Source organism: Podarcis tiliguerta, assembly GCF_965153285.1.
Source record: "Podarcis tiliguerta genome assembly, chromosome: 6".
Taxonomy (NCBI): Eukaryota; Metazoa; Chordata; class Lepidosauria; order Squamata; family Lacertidae; genus Podarcis; species Podarcis tiliguerta.
Window position 1 is genome coordinate 2,365,901 of NC_139539.1, and position 22,070 is coordinate 2,387,970.

A 22,070-nucleotide genomic window follows, 5' to 3' on the forward strand; every position below is an offset into this window, starting at 1 on the left:
CAGGAGCTTTTTACCGGATTACTGCTTCTTTGCACAGCAGGGTTGATGACCTGACCCAACTTTCCCAGCAGGTCTCCAGGCTCGAAGATGTGGAGTTTCTTGGGGCTGCTTGTTCTCTGCAGCCTGGTCAGCCCCTCGCAAGGAGGCCCAAAAGGACTTTCACATGGGATCGTGTCCATCGTCAGTCCGGCCACTGCTCACAAATGTAAGAATGCTTCGTGACTCGTGTTTGCACTGGTTAGGCGCGAGTAGCTCCCTTTTCTGCTTGCTCCGAATCACATCCGTTGAAAACTAGTACCACCTAAACTTGTGAAAGAACCTTTTTATTGATTTCCATTGATTTTTTCAGGAAGGGGGGTGATTTGCTGCCCGTTGATGACACCTGCTTATTTCTTTCCTTGGCCCCACCACCAGAGTGCAAGGCGTTTGACGGAGCAGCAGTCAGAAAGACTTAGGGGTTAAAGCCAAGAGCTTTGTGGGAGCTATGGAAAGGGGCTTGGGAGAAGAAAATGAGGCAGGGCATGTTCTGGGAAGCATCTTTCAGGGATAAGCGTCAACCACAGAGGTGAAGCAGCAGAGACATTCAAGGCAGCCCAAGGATGCTTCAGGGAGCTGAGTTTGGTTGAGCTGGAGATATAGGAGTCCTGGAGGGGAGATAGTTTGAGTTATGAGAACAGAGGGGTTGGCATGGCGACGTTTTGAAGGTCAAGGTGGAGAAATTTGTGCTGGGTGTGGTAGTGGACAGGAAGGCAATCTGGGTATTTAAGGAAGGCCATCACAGTTGTTTTGAAGAGCAGGTTTGTGAACAGAGGAGACTGAGCTGAGCTGTGATGTTCAGGTGGGGGAGCCGTGAGTTGACCTTGGCTTACAGCACATCTTGCATCTTGCTATCACTGTTATTCTTGACTGCTGCCAAAAGTGGCATCTGCATGCTTTACAAGTGCAAAAGCCAGTTTCGCAAACATTGCAACATAAAGCTCCCTAATTCAAGTACAGTGGTACCTTGGGTTACAGGTGCTTCAGGTTACAGACGCTTCAGGTTACAGACTCCGCTAACCCAGAAATAGTACCTCAGGTTAAGAACTTTGCTTCAGGATAAGAACAGGAATCGCAGCGCAGTGGTGCAGCGGCAGCAGGAGGCCCCGTTAGCTAAAGTTAAGAACAGGTTAAGAACAGTTTCAGGTTAAGAACAGACCTCTGGAACGAATTAAGTTCTTAACCCGAGGTACCACTGTAGTATGCAATGAATCAAACCCACTAAAATATGCAGCAACAAAAACCCCATCTTTAAAAAAATAACAGCAATTTTAAAAAAAGGTCGAGAAAGGTGTGTCATCACCTGCTTTTAGGAACCCCAGAGTCTTTTGGGTAAAATTTAGCCGAGTTAGAATTTCTACAATTTTTTTTGCAGCTCCCTTAGCATGTCATCTGCCTAATCAGCTAAGGTTGCAATCCTAGATACATTTACTGTTGAGAGACATGGATAGGAATGGGCTGTGAGACTGTGCCCTTCGCGTATCTTCTCCTCTGCTCCAAAGTTCACCACCCCAATCCTTCCATCACGTCATCTGCAGGGCCCTGAGCCCTGGCAAAAAAGAAACAAGATTTCTTGAACCAGTTTCCAGCATAACATTTCCTGAAAGTCATTGCAATAAGGCTGAATGGCTCATTGAACATTTACTTTGATTTACCTGGGATGCAGGTGGTGCTGTGGGTTAAACCACAGAGCCTAGGACTTGCCGATCAGAAGGTCGGTGGTTTGAATCCCCTATGGGGCTATCTGTTTAGCCCATTTTAGTGTTGGCTAAGTTTTAAAAATCTTTTTCGATGTTTTAACTGTGTACTGACAAATATTCCTTTTTCTGACTGACGGTCGAATAAAAGGTTGATGATGATGATGGTTTGAATCCCCGCCACGGGGTGAGCTCCCGTTGCTCGGTCCCTGCTCCTGCCAACCTAGCAGTCAGAAAGCACGTCAAAGTGCAAGTAGATAAATAGGTACCGCTCTGGCAGGAAGGTAAACGGCGTTTCCATGCGCTGCTCTGGTTCACCAGAAGCGGCTTAGTCATGCTGGCCACATAACCCAGAAGCTGTACGCCAGCTCCCTCGGCCAAAAAAGCGAGATGAGCGCCGCAACCCCAGAGTCGGTCACGACTGTCCCTAATGGTCAGGGGTCCCTTTACCTTTTTACCTGAGAGCACTGCTTTGGTGAGAGAAAACAGGTAGAGAAATACAATACAGTATAATGTATCTCAGTGTTCAGTAAACACTGAAAATGGTGTGTGTGTGGGTGTGGGTGTGTGTGTGTGTGTTTAATAGTTGCCGGGGGTGAAGCTGCATAGTATGTAATAACGGACGACCCACGCCAAGCGAATTATTTTCCACCCACAAGATCCTGTGCCATGATCCTGTTCCTGTATGTTTCAGATGTCTCCTCCGTCTTCCTTCGGAACGAGCTTCTCCAGAGCCAGTTCTTGGCCATTCAGTTCCCAGATGTCCCTCACAAAGATAAGCACCCGGAAAACTGGATTAAGGAGTAAGTAAATGACGAGGTATTTGCAGCGCCATATTTCAGAGTGGAAGGGGAATCGAGGAAAAGAACTGGACCCAAAGGAGGCCTTGTGATGGTTCCAAGAGGGCCTTTATCTCATTTTCTGGAACAGCAGGGAACATGCTGTGATTTTAAATATAATTCAATGTAGTTCTTGGCTGGCTTTGTTCAGGGCTTGCCAGGACTACATCTGAATTTATTTATTTCTTTTAGCACCTGACTGCTTAATCTCCTTTGGCTTTTGTTAGCCCAAACTCAAAGCCAGATGAGGTGCAAAGAGAACATGGCAGGCAAATAAAAACAAACTTTGATGCCCAAAGGAGCCAAGCCCCATCCTCCCCCCAAAAAACAACAACAACAAATAAGACAACCTCCAAGATCAAGGTGGCCAATGGGTCAATGGGTGCAAGTGGTCACTTGGCACAAGGCAATTGATGTTGTTGTTGTTTAGTCATTTAGTCATGTCTGACTCTTCATGACCCCCTGGACCAGAGCACGCCAGGCACTCCTGTCTTCCACTGCCTCCCGCAGTTTGGTCAAACTCATGCTGGTACCTTCAAGAACACTGTCCCACCATCTCGTCCTCTGTCGTCCACTTCTCCTTCTGCCCTCCATCTTTCCCAACATCAGGGTCTTTCCCAGGGAGTCTTCTCTTCTCATGAGGTGGCCAAAGTCTTGGAGCCTCAGCTTCAGGATCTGTCCTTCCAGTGAGCACTCAGGGCTGATTTCCTTCAGAATGGAGAGGTTTGATCTTCTTGCAGTCCATGGGATTCTCAAGAGTCTCCTCCAGCACTACGATAATCAAAAGGGGTTGAGGATCACTCCATGGGAACTGTGGCACAGGTCCAAACTCGCCATAAGGCATAAGCGCAAAGCCTAAATTCCAAGTTAAAATGGCCAGAGAGGGAGGACAGAACCATGGACCGAGCAATAGTGGGGTCCAGTGATCGATGCAAAGAGCATGAATTCTTACTCCTGGAGATGAGTGAGCCTCCCGCATCGCCACCCCCCCAGCATTAGTCATCCCCTCCCCCGATATATAGCCAGCCATGGCCACCTGAACACCCACTTCATTTCTCTCTGCTACCTGATTTTCAATCTTCAGGTTGCATGTCGTGAGGGTCTTCACTCCATCGGTCAGTCTGGAGCTGTACGAAAAGGTAGACTCCCTGGTTTGCATCAAGGCCAGATTTCATCTCAGCGGTAAATTGTGAGTTGCACCCCCTTTCCCACTCCCCCCCCCACGGGCTTTCCGCCTATTTCATTGCTACTGGTTGCCTTTGTTTTGGGTGGGTGGGTGGGTTGCTTCCCAAGTTAAGGCGTTCCTCTGTGGATATTGTAGGGGAGGGTCTGGAAGGCACGATTTATCACTTGCAGGGTTGAACATTTTGTTCCCCTGTGGTTGTTGTTGTGGTTGTTGTTGTTTTAAAGTGTTCTGTCCAAGTGGCACTGCCAGTTCAGGTGGGGGTCCACAAGACTGTGACCTGGGAGCAAGCAGTCGTTGAGAAATGTGCCATCCACTGGGTACAGAAAGCCATAGGACAAGCCCCACTGGTCAGACCAAAGGCCCACCGACCTTGACATCCTGGTTCCAACAGAGGTCTTTTCAGGATGCTCACAAACAAGGAAAGTGTTGGCTGCTTCCTGGTGTTTGTTCGCAGCCACCAGCCTTCAGAGATCTACTACTGAACCCATAAGTCTGAGCAAAACTGCTTAACACCACTGGGTGGCAATGACTTGCCGGAGCTCAGCCCTTGGACTATATATGCTTAGGTTCAGCATAAGGCAGCTGCCAGCTGATCATTTTAAGTAGGAGCATAGGAAACCGCCTTGTACCGAATCAGGCCAGAGGTCTCTATATAGGGCAAGCTTTGGACACCAGCCATAGAACCCCAAATACTGATGCTCTCTGCTGGATTAAAAACACAATGCTTTGGCCAGAAACACAGTGGTTTGGTTGGCGGTTAAGGAATGCAGTAGGCGAGGAATCTCACTGGGGTTCTGTTCAATGTCTTTTCATCTCCTAGCTTTTTCGGCAAACACTTTGAGCGGATTGACATCATCCTAGATGTGGACATCAAAGCGGAAGTCAGGTTTGAGAGCTATTTTGCCGGCGGCTTCCGCATCAGAATGCAAGTGTGCAAGAGTGAATTCGCAATCGCAAGGATCATCTGCCCTTCGCAGTAAGTGCTGACGCAATTCGCTCAACGTGCTCGTTCCTACAGTTTCGTCTGCATGCCTTTGGCTGAGAGAGCTGCCAAAGTTGGCCCCAGAATCCTTTCAGGAAACCAGATCCCTTCCCAGCCGCAGCACACACTCGGCTTCACTGCCCAAAGGTGGTGTTGTGGGACTATCAAAGGATAACCATTCAAATAAGTTTTGAGACATTCCTTATTTTGTTTCATTGCTTGCTGCTTGTCAACCTGGGCTTCTTTAGGAGGAAGAGTAGGATAGAAATGTAAAATATAACAACACAGTACAGTACAATACTACGATATCAATAGCAATATTGAAAGCATGTTTACATTCCAAGCAATGCAAAAATATCATTAGTGGCAGAAGAAGGAACTTTGCTTCTCCTGGCAGCATGACTAGAGATTAGGGCTGGGCAATATAGTGGTACCTCTGGATGCGAACAGGATGCAACCTGCGTCTGCGCGTGCGCGGGTCACGATTTGCCGCTTCTGTGCATGCGCATGACGTCATTTTGAGCGTCTGCGCATGCGCGCATGGCGAAACCCGGAAGTAACGTGTTCCGTTACTTCCGGGTCACCTTGGAGTGCAACTCAAAGATGCTCAACCTGAAGCAACTTTAACCCGAAGTATGACTGTATATCATCCCAAATCAGTTTGAAATCCACATTGTGATATCGGTTTCATAATTTTTGACCTGACAATATATCATGAATGATGGTGTGTGTGCGTGTGCGTGTGTGTGCTATGTAAAATTTGCAATGGGGGGGAAACCGTGAACCAGCCAATGCTTCTCTCTATTCCTGCAGCCCTTGGTAACTCTGCTGGTCCAGGGTTAATTCTGCCTCATTCAGGGAGGCAATAAATCACAAGAGCAGGTGCCAGCAAAAATCACAATGCAGGGAAAACACGATACAGCCCAACTTCTCCAGTTCTTGGAAGTGTCTTACACATCTGTAAGATATGCTTTGCACTCACCAAGAATATGGGCTTCAGAATGAGCTTATAACAAGCTGCTGCTGCCGTCCCAGACCCTTTCCACCCCTCTTTTCTTACTTGCTTTTCCCTGCAGCTTGTTGGTGAATAAAGTGAGGCCCATTGTAACGACCATCCTTGCAGCATCATTCCACAAGACGGTGAGTTGCAGCTCCATGGACCTGGTGTGTGTCAGCCATGAAAGAGGGTTAAATAAGTCTTGGGGATATCATAATACATATATTTGCAGATTACCAAGGTAGACAAGATGCCCCTACAATGATGTCTTCGGGTACTTTTTAAATAAAAATAAAAATGGGGGTCTCAATCAATTTTCCAGCTGGCATCCTGTATCAGCCATTGTTTGCTCTGTTGGAGAAACCACAACTTGTGTATAACTGGATTGTTGTTGTTGTTTAGTCGTTTAGTCATGTCCAACTCTTTGTGACCCCGTGGACCAGAGCACGCCAGGCACTCCTGTCTCCCACTGCCTCCCGCAGTTTGGTCAGGCTCATGCTGGTAGCTTTGAGAGCACTGTCCCACCATCTCGCCCTCCGTCGTCCCCTTCTCCTTGTGCCCTCCATCTTTCCCAACATCAGGGTCTTTTCCAGAGAAGAGTCTTCTCTTCTCCTGAGGTGGCCAAAGTCTTGGAGCCTCAGCTTCAGGATCTGTCCTTCCAGTGAGCACTCAGGGCTGATTTCCTTCAGAATGGATAGGTTTGATCTTCTTGCAGTCCATGGGATTCTCAAGAGTCTCCTCCAGCACTACGATAATCAAAAGGGGTTGAGAATCACTCCATGGGAACTGTGGCACAGGTCCAAACTCACCATAAGGCATAAGCGCAAAGCCTAAATTCCAAGTTAAAATGGCCAGATAGGGAGAACAGAACCATGGACAGAGCAATAGTGGGGTCCAGTAATCGATGCAAAGAACATAAATTCTTACACCTGGAGACATTTTGAAGACAACCCAGAAGCAAACAACCCAGAAGAAACCAAGGCTTCTCCTTTGTCTTAAATCCCTTGCCTTGCATTTCAGGTGTGCACAGCGCTGGAAGTGGTCATCAACGTCTCAGGGGTCGATTTTCTACACACTGCCAATGGTGAGTTACTTTGACTAGCTGCCAAAGCGTCTCTCTCCTTCATTCTCCTTGCCAACTTCTTGAAAGGAGCCGCAAAAGGCTCCTGGGCCTCAGTGCTTATGGGCAGCATCAACTTCCGTTGTCAGCAGCACCAGTGCTTTATAAATGCATTGGTTAAATGCATACATTCAGCTACAAGGCCGTGGTAGATAAAGAGGCATAAAGGAAACACAGATAACATCACAAACTGCTCCTGGTGGGTGCCAAGAGGCAACACCAGTTCCTGACCTGCCCACATGTACTGTATTCTTTGCATGAGAGCAGAGAGGTCGTTCTTTCACCTTGGTTTATTAACAGGGTGAAAAAGTATCCCAAGAGCATAAAAACACAGGTTCCTATTGTTAGTCTTAACATTTGGTTTATTGGACCAATATTCACTGGTTAAAGTAGAGTTCGCAGTACCCTGGTTCTTATGCTTTGTAAACCACTTAGAAGCCTATTTTGGAACTAAGCAATAACTCATTATTGTCATTGCTGTTAGTTTAGTTTCTTAAATTTCACCATCGATGCAATGCCCACTTAAAAAATCCCCAAAGCAATTTCTTATTGTTAATAATAATCTGTTACAGCCAGCTGGGTCATCCAAAAGCGAACCTTCCTGGCTAAATGTGGGCACGCAAGGACCTAACAGAGTTTCCCTGTTTTCCCCTGTTTGTTACATCCAGTGATTATTCTTCATTCAACCCTACTCAGCAACAGCTCTAACTGGGGGTCAACAAAAAAAGATGTTTTGCCACTCCTCTGGAGTGGTCCAGGTGTCCCCAGATAGAATGCACTGATGATTATTATTATTATTATTATTTATACCCCACCTATCTGGCTGGGTTTCCCCAGCCACTCTGGGCGGCTTCCAACAAAGTATTAAAATACAGTGGTCTGTCAAACATTAAAAGCTTCCCTAAACAGGGCTGCCTTCAGATGTCTTCTAAAAGTCTGGTAGTTGTTCTTCTCTTTGACATCTGGTGGGAGGGCGTTCCACAGGGCGGGTGCCACCACCAGGAAGGCCGTAGTGGAAGTCAATGTAGGTCTTTCAAGACTGGTGTTATGTGGTCTCGGCAGCCGCTCCCAGTCACCAGTCTAGCTGCCGCATTCTGGATTAATTGAAGTTCACCTTCAAAGGTAGCCCCACATAGAGCGCTATGATCCTTTCCTTATCTTCACTCCCTGTGCCGTGCGCTCAATGCATCCCTTGTGCCAGGCAAATGAAGCATGGTCTGTACGTGATGCCCGCACTTAGCAGGCAATTGCTCCTTGTGAACAAGATGTAGAGCCATACCCTCGTTCTGAAGCCTGGCTATCAGCATCTAGGATACTGTAGGCAACGTATGGTCCTGCTGGCAAAGCACATGTGCATCCGAAATGTGCATTTGTGAGACTGTAATGCCATCGCTGTGTTTTCTTCCTTGCAGTGTTTTTCTCCATGGGCACAGTGGCTACCATGCAATATCAGCTCGCCAGCCTGCCATTGATAACTTCAAACTACGTCGCGCTGGAATTCAACGTAAGGAGCGTGTGTGACTGCAAAGCCCCCCTGCCCAGGGTCTCTCTCCCCCTGAAGGGAAGCTGAGCTCCATACAAAATGTACACAGAGGAGATCCACCTTCCACTCAGAATTAACCTAGGGAATATTCACAGCCATGGGATGTTGCGCTGGCTGCTTGCAAAAAAATTAAAAATGGCTCTTTTTAAAGGATTCATGGAAACGGTTTGGTAGGCGGCCATTAGCCGTGGCAGCCCAAACCAGCCAGTTTAACTCACCGATCCCACTAGCCTGTCCTAGGACTTCTGCTAGCCCAACAAGGCTTCCTTACTCACCTGCACCCTTCCCCCACCCCCAATTGATGTGGGGTGTTGGGACAACCCCCAGAACATCACATGGGGGGAGGAGAGATATTTTGCGCTCTTAGATGGGTATATTCAGCGTGTCAGGATATTGCTGGGATCCAACTCCCAGATACTAGAATTCCAAGATTGTGGGCTGGAGAGTGATACAGGTAAAGGGACCCCTGACCATTAGGTCCAGTCGCGGCCCACTCTGGGGTTGCGGCGCTCGTCTCGCTTTACTGGCCGAGGGAGCCGGCGTACAGCTTCTGGGTCATGTGGCCAGCAGGACTAAGCCGCTTCTGGCGAACCAGAGCAGCGCACGGAAATGCCGTTTACCTTCCCGCCGGAGCGGTACCTATTGATCTACTTGCATTTTGACGTGCTTTCGAACTGCTAGGTTGGCAGGAGCAGGGACTGAGCAACGGGAGCTCACCCCGTCACGGGGATTCAAACCGCGACCTTCTGATTGGCAAGTCCTAGGCTCTGTGGTTTAACCCACAGCGCCACCCGATAAAGTGATAAAGGCTGCCATTATTTTGAGTAACAGTGCTGTGCTTTTTCGCTCTTTCTCCCACCGCTTTCCAGATGGTCATCCGAACTGGGGGACGATACATTACCCTCCCTGTCGGCGCAGGACCTGTCACCCTCCCTGTCTTGCATCACCATGGTTTCTGCCTAGGGATGTCTCAGGCAAGCCTGGACGCCATCCTCATGGTTCTGATCCAGATCCGGGTGCAAGAGTTCATTTCCACCCCGGAAGTGGTGAGTGGCGGCACGTCAGGCTTGCAAATTTTTCTGCTTGGTTCATCAAAATTTGCAGGTGGAGGCAGAGACTGAGTCATGTGACCCCAGCACCCAGCTAGCCTTTCGCCTGTGGGTGTAGAAGAGGACGCTTACCTTTTCTTTATTTTTCTAATCCTTTTTATTTGATTTTACAAATACAAAATTATAACAGTCCAAACGTATTTCCATAGATAGATAGATATAGATTAGATAGATAGATGATAGATGATAGATAGATAGATAGATAGATAGATAGATGATAGATAGATAGATAGATGATAGATAGATAGATGATAGATAGATAGATAGATGATAGATAGATGATAGATAGATGATAGATAGATAGATAGATAATTTATTACGGTCGGAGACCAGCTTATAAAACACACTTGGGTGTACATTCCCAGAAAGATAACAAACAGTTAAAACAATGTACAACAAAAAAAATGAAATTTATAAATGCGATAAGCATACAGACACTTAGAACTTTAAGATACAGTGGTGCCCCGCAAGACAAAATTAATTCGTTCTGTGAGTTTTTTCGTTCTATGAGTTTTTTTGTCTTGCGAAGCACCACTGCGTATTGACGGTTTCCCGCAGGAATGCATTGGCGGTTTTAAAAAAAAGGCGCAAGACGTTTCGTCTTGCAAAGCAAGCCCATAGGGAATTCCGCCTTGCGAAGCAACTCAGAAAACGAAAAACTCTTTCGTCTTGCGGGTTTTTTGTCTTCCGAGGCATTCGTCTTGCGAGGTACCACTGTATTCCACATATAGAGATTACTCTGAATCTCGCGACTTCCCCCCCATTTCCTCTGTGGGTCTTATTATCAACATTTACAACTGCATATTATTCCATAATCTATATTCTAAATCAATCCATATAATCCATGGTATTTGTTACATTACAAGGGAGATTAAAATTCTGCTGATGTTTCCATCTGCTTGCAGTGGTCTCTTAAATACCTGACAAATTTTCCCCATTCTTTTTTAAAGTTGTAATAATAAATAATAGACCTTTATTGTCACTACACCACCTGTGTGCAGTGAAATTAAATGAGCCCCCCTCCCCCGTACACTCAGTCTTGTTCGCGCTCTGTGTGCATGTCAGAATTCAATTGCACCACTATTTTATTTTATTTTTCAATTTTTGTCCTCTTGGTTCCCGAGTTTTCCAGTCAGTTTTGCCATTTCGGTGTAGTCCATCAGCGTAACTTGACATTCCTCTCTGGTAGCAACTTTGCCTCCTTTTCATCTCTGGGCTATTAGCATCCGAACAGCTGTTGTCCCAAATATAAAAAGTCTTTTCTGAACTTTTGGGATATCGGTACCTAAAATTCCTAACAAAAAAGCTTCTGTTATTTTAAACAAAGGTTATTTTAAACATTTTTAGTAGAGGACGCTTATCTATCCTGTTGCCAATGTTTATGCAGATTTCAATTGACAGTGCAGTAGCTTTTTTAAAAGAAAGATTTCATTTATTTATTCACTAAATTTATTCCCTCCCTTCCACCAAAGGAGCCCAGGAAGGCAAACATGCCGATGCTACAACATTATAGTTAAAACATCTCAACACAGTTAAACGCTTTCCGCCATCGGATGGCTGGGTATAAAAGAATAAGGAGAGGCCTCGTGCCACCCTTCATCGCAGAAAGCCAAATGGATTCAGCTGTTCCTTCTGCTATGTCCTTAGGGAAGGGCGTTCTGACACCATCAGAGCACCCCATGAACTGCCTTGCATGCTGGAGGGTCAAAGTGAGAGGGTCTTTGCGGTGCAACAATGACCCACTTAATTTAAAAGAAGCTTTTATAATAATAATAATAATAATAATAATAATAATAATAATAATAATAATAACAACAACAACAATAATAATAATAATTTATTATTTATACCCCACCTATCTGGCTGGGTTTCCCCAGCCACTCTGGGCGGCTTACAACAAAGTACAGTGGTGCCCCGCAAGACAAATGCCTCGCAAGACAGAAAACCCGCAAGATGAAAGGGTTTTCCGTTTTGGAGGTGCTTCGCAAAACGAATTTCTCTATGGGCTTGCTTCGCAAGACGAAAATGTCTTGCGATTCCTGGGGGTTTTTTTCCGCTCCTCACCCCCTTTTTCTAAGGCACTAAGCTGCTAATAGCCTTTTAGCAGCTAATCCACTAATCCCTTAAGCCTTTAATAGCCGCTAATAGCCGCTAAACCGCTAATCCGCTAATCCGTTAATGGGCTTGCTTCGCAAGACGAAAAAACCGCTAGACGAAGAGACTCACGGAACGGATTCTTTTCGTCTTGCGAGGCACCACTGTATTAAAATACAGTGGTCTGTTAAACATTAAAAGCTTCCCTAAACAGGGCTGCCTTCAGATGTCTTCTAAAAGTCAGGTAGTTGTTTATCTCCTTGACATCTGGTGGGAGGGTGCCACTACCAAGTAGGCCCTCGGCCTGGTTCCCTGTAGCTTTACTTCTCGCACTGAGGGAACCGCCAGAAGGCCCTCGGTGCTGTACCTCAGTGTCCGGGTAGAACGATGGGGGTGGAGATGCTCCTTCAGGTATCCTGGACCGAGGCTGTTTAGGGCTTTCAAGGTCAGCACCAACACTTTGAATTGTGCTCGGAAGCATACTGGGAGCCAATGTAGGTCTTTCAGGACTGGTGTCATGTGGTCTCGGGGGCCGCTCCCAGTCACCAGTCCAGCTGCCGCATTCTGGATTAGTTGTAGTTTCTGGGTCACCTTCAAGGTAGCCCCACGTAGAGCACATTGCAGTAGTCCAAAACGGGAGATAACTAGAGCATGCACCACTCTGGCGAGACAGTCCACGGACAGATAGGGTCTCATCCTGCGTACCAGATGGAGCTGGGAGACAGGTGCCCTGGACACAGAATTGACCTGCGCCTCCATGAACAGATGTGAGTCCAGAATGACTCCCAGGCTGCGCACCTGGTCCTTCAGGGGCACAGTTACCCCATTCAGGACCAGGGAGTCCCCCACACCTGTCCCCCAAAAACAGTACTTCTGTCTTTTAAAAAGTTCTTCCATTTTCAACGCAACGCCATTTTGTGCCAACAGTTCTCCGCTGCCAGCGAGCTGACGACCGTCGTTGCGTCTCTTCTGTCACATCAAAAGGTGAGCGGGTGTTTGCTTTTAAGAAGTGTGTGCCTTGTTTTATCTTCAAAAGCCACACCGTCGATAAGGATAGCGATAAAAACCACTGAAGGAAAAACAAAAAAAGCAAGGTGGCAGCAAATCACCCTTAGCAGGGAAAATCCAACAAAAACATTTATTTAGGAAACTGCAGAGGTGTTCATAAAGGGCATAGCAGTCTTGTCGCAAGCAGCAGGGGCGAGGGTAGAAAATGTGCAGAAAGCCCCCAGCACAAAATTATCAAAGGCTTGTTGAAGCAGACAAGTCTTTGGCCGGGCATCTAAAAAGCGAAAGCATTGCTGCAGACAGCTGTGGTTGGTGCAATGTGAGACTGGCAGGCGGAAGGCAAGGAGGCCAACAGTAGGGGGAGCCAGAGCCACAGACAAGCAGAGTCAATGCCCCCCATCTTCCTTTTCCCAGCTGAGTTCTGCTGAGGCCAAGGAAGAGCAGGAAACTAGGCAATCTCCGGCCCTCCAGATGTTTGGGACTACAATTCCATCATCCCTGACCACTGGTCCTGTTAGCTAGGGATGATGGGAATTGTAGTTCCAAACAGAGGGCCAGAGTTTGCCTGCCCTAGACCAGGGTTTCCCAAACTTGGGTCTCTGGCTGTTTTTGGACTACAACTCCCATCATCCCTAGCTAGCAGGACCAGTGGTCAGGGATGATGGGAACTGTAGTCCAAAGCAGTTGGAAACCTAAGCTTGGGGAATCCTGGCCTAGACTGGTTATAAGTTAAGGAGGCAGGCAAGTGGGGGCAGGTCGTGCCCTGTTGGCCTTAATGAGCCAGCCTCCACCGGCTGCAGGTCTGAGGGACCTTGGGGGGAAATTCTGCAATGGGTTGCCCCAGTGACTCGCCACAAACACATGGCCACGTACAGGCATCTTTTATTTTCGTCTGTTGGTCCAATTTGTCCATCGCTTTTTCTTGCCCAGCAAAGCAACTTACAGCCAAACAAACAGATAACACTCCCCGCACAGATACATTAAAACCAGGAGAGAAAAATGCACCAAAAATATCCTTTGTGCCCCACGCTTTTCACAGTGCCCCAAGTGTCCTCTGAAGGCGCCGCTGAAAATCACCATCTCTTTGGTCGGAATCCGGAGGATTATCCTGGAGCCCAAGAGAGCCGTCATTGAGCTTTCCGTCGAGATTGCCTTGTTGGCGAAAGGTCCGTCCGGGTCCCTCGTTGGGCTCTTTGTCATGAAGGCCGTAAGTGTTGGAATCAAGAGTTTTCTGCGTGGCTTGGCTTTCTGGTCCAGGGAATGGCAGGGAGGAAGGACTTTTCCAGTCTCCCCACCACCTGAGACGTTTTCCTCCCCCCTTGTCTGATTGCAGAACTTAAAACTGAGTGTCCATGCCTCTGTTTTCGGCGGCAGACTGTTCTTCACTACAAAACTGGCCAGGTATCTTGCCTCACTGTTGCACGATCGCTTAGTCTCGGGGAGTCGAAGCAGAGCAGGGGGTGGACCTCTTTGCAACTTGTGGGATGTTGTAGTGAAGGTGCCATTAGAATATTATTCTCTATATGATCCCAAAAACTGTTTAAGGTGAGGTTTTTCCAAAGGGGGGAGGTTTTTCACCAGCCAGAAGAACAAGGCTTTTTCTTGCTTAAATGCAGTGGCGTAGCGTGGGTTGTCAGCACCCGGGGCAAGGCAAGTAATTTGCGCCCCCCGCTGCACTGTCCCTCCCCCAGATAGTCCCTCGCTCTCTCTCCGCACCGCACCGCACGCCTGGCACCCCCCCCCCTCCACAGTGGGCGGCGACCCGGCGGCTCGGATCGGATTCGCACAGCCAGCACTGCAGTGAGAGAGAGTGAGTGAGCCAGGTAGGGGCAGAGAGCTGCGAGTGCAAGCGCGCCCCCCCCCCCAGATGTTGCGCCCGGTGCGGCCGCCCCCCCTGCACCCCCCACACTACGCCACTGCTTAAATGTTACGGTGCAAATGGGCCTCTCGTTGGAATGTCTAGCTTAGGCAATAAAGATAAGAGCAAGTTTGAATGGGCCCCAGTCGGGAGGAGCAAAATGCAGGAGACAAAGCCCCATCTTATTGCTATCAGTATAAATCACATGTTTTACATTTGAACACGTGTTGAGGCTCGTGGCGTGTAGAGGCTGGCGCAGGAAGGAAAGGGGGGGGGCAAGCCCATGTAAGGACATAGGAAGTTGCCATAACTTTCGGTTTACAAGAAATCAGGTGGCTTACAGGAGATCAGGTGGTATTCTATTCTGCAAATCTATATAAAGGGGGCGTACCCTGACTACTGTGTGCAGGTTGTGCACTGATCGCCCTGTACCTTTGTTTTGCATATGCACTTCAAATAAAAATCCTGCAAGGATGTTTTGTCGCTTTGTATGAATCTGTGCTTCAGGGACCCAATAGCAGACATGTGTGGTCCTTCAATAGAGCAGACTTCTGCAACCTGGTGCCCTCCATATCTTTTGTACTATAGCTCCCGTCGGCTGCAGTCAGGCCCTGCTGCTGTGCGGTTGAGCTTGGAGTGAAAGAAGCCCAACAGTCATGTCCAGACCAGAAAGCAAGCCTGACCTGGAACCAGAAGCCTTTATAAGGCTCAAGGGATATCACCTCACTTACTCTGGTCTATTGGGATAAAGAGCCTTCATAATAATAATAATAATAATAATAATAATAATAATAATATAATAATAATTTATTATTTATACTCCACCCATCCGGCTGGGTTTCCCCAGCCACTCTGGGCGGCTTCCAAAAAAAAAAAAATTTAAAATACAATAGTCTATTAAACATTAAAAGCTTCCCTAAAGAGGGCTGCCTTTAGATGTCTTCTAAAAGACTGGTAGTTGTTTGTCTCTTTGACATCTGGTGGGAGGGCGTTCCACAGGGCGGGTGCTACCACCAAGAAGGCCCTCTGCCTGGTTCCCTGTAACTTGGCTTCTCGCAGTGAGGGAACCGCCCGAAGGCCCTCGGAGCTGGACCTCAGTGTCCAGGCAGAACAATGGGGCTGGAGATGCTCCTTCAGGTCTACTGGGCCGAGGCCGTTTAGGGCTTTATAGGTCAGCACCAACACTTTGAATTGTGCTCGAAAACGTACTGGGAGCCAATGTAGGTCTTTCAAGACTGGTATTATGTGGTCTCGGCAGCTGCTCCCAGTCACCAGTCTAGCTGCCGCATTCTGGATTAGTTGCCTGTGTGGCTGGGCGTCCAACAGTTCCCTATTTTGGCTAGTCCTGGGAGGCAGCATGACGTGAATTGTCACGTCCATCCTTTCTTTTGGGATGTAACTGGCTCACTTGGGTCCACCGCCATGTCTCTCTTGACCCTTATGTACAAATTCTTCTTTCCACAGTCTTGAGCTGCTCCTGGTTTCTTCCCAAGTTGGACCTGTTAACGTAAGCTCTTTTCCATTTAGTGATTGACTGAATTGAATTGACGCCTTGATTGCACCTTCCACAGGGACAAGAATTGCTTACAGTATTAAAGGAGCAGAAATAGAGATGCAGCTAGCTAGACAGACAGAATGATCTGACACGCAAGCATTTGCTTAAATAGGGGCCCCCTAGAACAGGCATAGGCAAACTCAGCCCTCCAGATGTTTTTTGGGACTACAACTCCCATCATCCCTGACCACTGGTCCTGTTAGCTAGGGATGATGGGAGTTGTAGTGCCAAAGCATCTGGAGGGCTGAGTTTGCCTATGCCTGCCCTAGAAGCTTCATCTTGGCCATGGGAAGCCATGCAAAACAGAGCTGGAGCAGTGTTTATGGAAGGGAGATTAAGTTTGGCCCCAGAGAGCCTCAGGGGGGTAGGGACAGGACTCTGGCTCAGGAGAGGGGGGCCAGTAATTTGTAGGGAAGTGTACCAGCCAGGAGACAAGAGTCGGAGGCAGAGGAAGCTTCAGGGCCAGAAGGTGGGGCACAGGATGGGTCAGAAGAGGAGGAGGAAGCAGGTCTGGCAAGTGAAGGGCCAGGGGCTTCCCCTCCATCTCCTGCAGCACAGTATCCCAGAACCAGGAGGGGACTGAAGAGGGAAGGACAGAGGCAGTTTCCACACAGGCGTAGTCTCTGGCTGCATGTGCACAGTGTACAGCCGGTGTACAGCTTCCGGGTCATGTGGCCAGCATGACTAAGCTGCTTCTGACGAACCAGAGCAGCGCACGGAAACGCCGTTTACCTTCCTGCCAGAGTGGTACCTATTTATCTACTTGCACTTCGACGTGCTTTCAAACTGCTAGGTTGGCAGGAGCAGGAACCGAGCAACGGGAGCTCACCCAATCATGGGGATTCGAACTGCCGACCTTCTGATCGGCAAGTCCTGGGCTCTGTGGTTTAACCCACAGCACCACTCAGAGCCACAGAAGCGACTGCTAAGCTGTGAATGGAAAGGATCCTGACTCTGGATGAATTCCACTGGAGGACCCTTTTTTTCTGCCGTGCAATTGACACAATCTTCTCTAGATTGTATTTCCTGGAGAGGTGTTGATTATGGAGGCATTGCAAACCACCCGAGACTTAAATCTTCCATGGGGATCTATCAACTCATCTCACAAGAAGCAGTTGTTGAGGAGGTCATTTGCACTGATAGAAAGCGCCCCAGCCCATGCACCTCGGATAAAATGCCCCTCTTGAGCCGGATCCAGTCTGAATCCCCCTTGTGATGGCGCATACATCCTCTGCCAGTTTGATTCCTAGATCACTGCCTCCGTTGTTCTGTCTTACAGGTCTCTGTCCTCGTGAATTTGATGAAGTTGCTTATAGCAGAAACGTTTGTGCCACGAGTCAACGGTAAGGCAACTCAAGTCCCATCTCTGGCACACCCTCTATACATGAAAAGCCTTCTCACACTTCCACATGCACTGTGCCTAGAAAGAACAGGTCCAAGTAGCTTTCCCTGCCCTGCTCCTTTTCCAGGGAAAACCCACCTAGCTCTAAATCAGAGCAAATGGCAATCTGGAGAAAATTCAAATAGCTGTTTGCTCCGATGGAGCACTAAAGAGCAGTTTTCCTTGGAGAAAGCAGCTGGAAGTACGGATAAGCTCTTAGTATACATTTCTTATTTTCCCTGTTACGTTTAAAAATCAGAAACCAATATCTCTATTCTTTATCTACTTTGTATCACTTCATATATTCCTCTTTACAAAACGTCTTGTAGTCCTACAAGCATAATTTGTTGGTTACAATTGCTTTTCAAATAGTTCATATACTTCTTCCAATCTTCTGTAAATCTCTGGTCCCGCAGGTTTCGAATCCTTCCTGTCATTTTGTCCAATTCTGCATAGTCCATTAATTTCATCTGCCATTCTTCTTTTGTCAGAATTTCTTCTTGTTTCCATTTCTGGGCTAACAATACTCTTGCCGCAGTTGTTGCAGATAAAAACAATTTAACATCTTGCCTATCAATATTCTGACCTATAATACCAAGTAAAAATGCTTCTGGTTTTTTTAAAAAATGTGTTCTCCATTTTTGTTGGTGCGTTTCTTTGTATGTGGATTTGGATGGTGCCTTGTACGCCTCCTTTCGGCAACTCCTGCAGCCCAACTGGTGCCAAAGGTCTTGTTCTGCTTCCCTTTCGACCAGTGAGGCTGAGAGGGCGGTCTTGTTGTGTGAGCATCCCAGGACCTCCGGGGACACTGCCCAGGCTTGTGCCCCGGTGTGCTGGGCCCGGGGGTAACCGAGAAATGCGGTCCAGGTCCGGTCCCAAATCCAAGGGTTCCACGAAGAGCCAGTTAAACAGGGCCAAGGCAGAACACGAGGCAGGAAACCAGGCGAGGTCAGGCACAGGATCACAGGCAGGTTCTGGCAAACAGCAATGTTGCTCCCGCAACCTGGGGCAGGGTCCAGCAGCCTTTTTTCTCTGTTGGGGCAGTCCTGATCCCCCGGTGACTCACCTCCCTGTCTCACTCGAAGGCGAGCACTCCTCCTGCGAGTACTCAGGTCTCTCCTTCTCTCAGACCTCAGTCTCTGCAGCTCAGGAGACGTTGGTGGATTACTAGACCCAGAGGCCACCTCAGCCTCCCCTAACCCAACAGTGGAGCAGCTGTAAGTGACGGCCCAGCTGAAGGCAACGAGGTCATCCCCACATCTGGAGCCAGGGCAGGCTCAGGCCCCTGACTCGGCCCAGCTGGTGCTTGTTGCAGGGGAACCTGTGCAGACTGGGACTCTTCAGAATCAGGCCCCAGACTAGGTTCAGATGCCGTCTGAGGCAAAGGATCCGGTGCGGACTGAGACTCCTCCGGGTCTGAGTCCGAGGCAGAGTCCCAGGCCATCACACCCAGGGAGGTCACTTCAGTGTTGCTAATGTTTGACTTGTCTAGGCCAATGAAACGTTTTGGGAATGCTGGTCTAGATTATGGCTCAGACATGACCAAAAGAAAATGCTCCTCTCTGCTCTTCTTTGCTATTGTGCTTATTCTGGTTGCTTTTTTCAGAGTGCCTGGACGTTGGGATCCCTCTGCCACCAGTGCTGCACATTCGCTGGAATTATCCAGTGGTTCACTTTACGCAGGTAAGTCTGCCAGTGGTACCTTCCTTCCAGCCACGCATCCAAACGTATCTGGACTCTCTGCTCCATGTTCTCCCCATTAGCAAATCCCACACATGAGATGCTTTTCCATGAATTTCCACATGCTAGGACTACTGGACCAGCCAGATAATCGGCTTTCCAAAAGAAATATTCCTTATATATAACTTCCCTAGTCTCTACAGTGTAGCCCTGATTCAGCTCCAGCTGTGCTAAACTATGAGCAAGAACTAGTGGCTCTGGATGGAGATGCATATCCCATAATAATATAAGATTGAGGTTAACAGGTTGAGGTTGAATCCTGACAAGACAGAAGTACAGTGGACGGAATGATCCATTCCGGAAGCACGTTCACAACCTGCAGCATTCGCAACCAGCAGCACCGCATCTGCGTGCATGCGGGTCACAATTCGGCACTTCTGCGCATGTGCAAAGCACGATTTAGCACTTCTGCACATGCGCAAGCACCGAAACCTGGAAATAACCCGTTCCAGTACTTCCAGGTTCGGTGTGGTGCACAACCCAAAATCGCACAACCCGAAGTGCCTGTAACCCGAGGTATGACTGTACTGTTTTGGGGGGACAGGGGGCGGGCAGGTGTGGGGGACTCCCTGGTCCTGAATAGGGTAACTGTGCCTCTGAAGGACCAGATGCGCAGCCTGGGAGTCATTTTGGACTCATAGCTGTCCATGGAGGCACAGGTCAATTCTGTGTCCAGGGCAGCTGTCTACCAGCTCCATCAGGTACGCAGGATGAGACTGCCCACAGACTGTCTCGCCAGAGTGGTGCATGCTCTGGTTATCTCCCGCTTGGACTACTGCAATGCGCTCTATGTGGGGCTACCTTTGAAGGTGACCTGGAAACTGCAATTAATCCAGAATGCGGCAGCTGGACTGGTGACTGGGAACGGCCGCCAAGATCATATAACACTGGTCCTGAAAGACCTACATTGGCTCCCAGTACGTTTCCATACTAGTCCAGCAGCCTGTTCTCACAGCAGCCAACCCAGCAGACAGCAGGATCCAAGCGCAAGAGCACTCTCCCCTGCTGCAATTCCCAGAAATTCCCAGCAGGAGGACTCTAAATAAAATTACAAACTGATGTGGATAGCTGATTGGGAAAAATGAAAAATGGAGAGGAATTGAAATGGACAGATTCTTCTATCCCTAGTTTCCATGGGCTGGAATGCAGAGAGAAGGTATGAAGACTCCTAGATCTTCTGCTCTTCACTGCTTAGAGCTTCCTCCAGCACTCAGATTCTTCCTAAATTATGTAGGCCAGTCCTAATACGATTCCCACCATTTATTTATGGGAGACAGTCAGCTAAACTTTTCGCTTTTCCAACGTCTGCAGGGGATGCTGGGACTGTGTGTGTGAGATGGCCAAGAGGACCTCGCATCCGAAGACATTCCACCTGGTTTCGGCTGCGGCAGGAAGGCAAGAGGGATGTCTTAGCGAGAAAGAAGAACCTATACCTATCTTATCCTTTATTTTCCTAACTGTGAACCACCCTGAGAGCCCCAGGTATAGGGCAGTAAAAATTCTAATAATAATAACAACAACAAAAATGATAACATTTTGCACTTTGTTTCAAGCCTGGGGTCAAGTTGAGGGTGATTTGCACAAATGCTAGATGCTAGGAGGAGGACACTCTCAAATAGGAGGCAGGAGCCTTTGCATAGTCTGTAGGTGGTTAGGCCTTGGGTGTTTTCCATTAATGGGAAAGATGGATACAAAAAATAATATTAGAAAGGTAAGAGTGGACTCTTAAGTTTGGCATTGCAAACCCATGCTGAATTTTAGCATGAGTCTGGGTCTGATTGTGCTTCAGTGTGCTTCAGAGAGCCAGTGTGGTGTAGCGGTTAAGAGCGGTAGTCTCGTAATCTGGTGAACCAGGTGAACCGGGTTCGCTTCCCTGCTCCTCCACGTTCAGCTGCTGGGTGACCCTGGGCTAGTCACACTTCTTTGAAGTCTCTCAGCCTCACTCACCTCACAGAGTGAGGAGAATGTTAGCCGCTTTGAGACTCCTTAGGGTAGTGATAAAGCGGGATATCAAATCCAAACTCTTCTTCTTCTCTGTGTTAGGCTGCGGGTCCAATGCAAAGGAGCAGAAGACCAGGTAGCTCAATTATTCCAGACTGCAGGTGAAAGATCTCACATCTTAGAGCTCTCCTATGGAAACAGAGCATCTCCCTAGGCATAGAAAGCTAGCAGATTGAAATTCAGTATAGGCTTCTTCCTGGCATGCTACATTTCTGTGTGCAGGGAGGGAGGCACAATTTGGGGGGGGGCGGCATTCAAACATGCAAGCCTCCCCCTGAGGTATGACCTTCACCACTCAACTCTACGAATCAGAAGAATCGCCCCAGAGGGAGAAAACAATAGTTTGATATGCACAGTTTTCAAATGACCTTATTCAAAGGCACTTGTTAAACCTCATGCCCAAAGGCACACTTCTCCACTGCCTCCCGAGATTGACAGATGTCAGCTAAGGTTTCCTGTCCCACAGTCACCCGTACAATTTAGGTGCTTTTTAAGCTTTGAGCACTGGATTGTGGGTGATATTCTACGCTCATGGTGTCTCTCTTCACAATAAAACTTCTTCGCTTTTCTCAACGGCCAGAGAGTGTTTCTGTTTTGTGATCTTTGTGGCTCCTTTGGCTGCAACCAGAAACAGCAGCTGCATTCAGTATTTCAGGGCTGGCATCCATAAAACGTCAACACAATGGCTGCTCTGGGCCCCTGCAGAGAGTTACTCTCCCAGCTATGGGCTCCAGGGGGATATTAAACCATAAACGCCCTTCACTATTACGTGGCTAATGTTGTCATTTATACAGCAACTCTTTGCATCACTGTCTGGCGCAAGGGCTGCTGTAAGCAAAGACTAAGGGGAAAGATGCTGGAATTAGAGTGGAAGGAGACCCAGGGGAGGAGGCGGTTGTGAGGCCCCCTAAAACACCTGGAAAA

At 48.1% G+C, this 22,070-nt stretch overlaps 1 protein-coding gene across 1 annotated transcript; it reads left to right on the forward strand.

The window, feature by feature from the left end:
- Positions 1-87: 87 nt before the first annotated feature.
- LOC310680257 (BPI fold-containing family B member 4-like) lies at positions 88-20,634 on the forward strand (the record flags this gene model as incomplete). Its single annotated transcript, XM_083446634.1, has 15 exons — positions 88-205; positions 2,428-2,536; positions 3,657-3,761; positions 4,579-4,734; positions 5,817-5,880; positions 6,758-6,821; positions 8,270-8,361; positions 9,270-9,446; positions 12,531-12,587; positions 13,651-13,818; positions 13,945-14,012; positions 15,934-15,976; positions 17,304-17,367; positions 19,012-19,088; positions 20,457-20,634. The coding sequence occupies 15 exons, from the start codon at positions 88-90 to the stop codon at positions 20,478-20,480; spliced, it is 1,386 nt and encodes a 461-aa protein (XP_083302760.1). The 3' UTR covers positions 20,481-20,634.
- Positions 20,635-22,070: the final 1,436 nt, after the last annotated feature.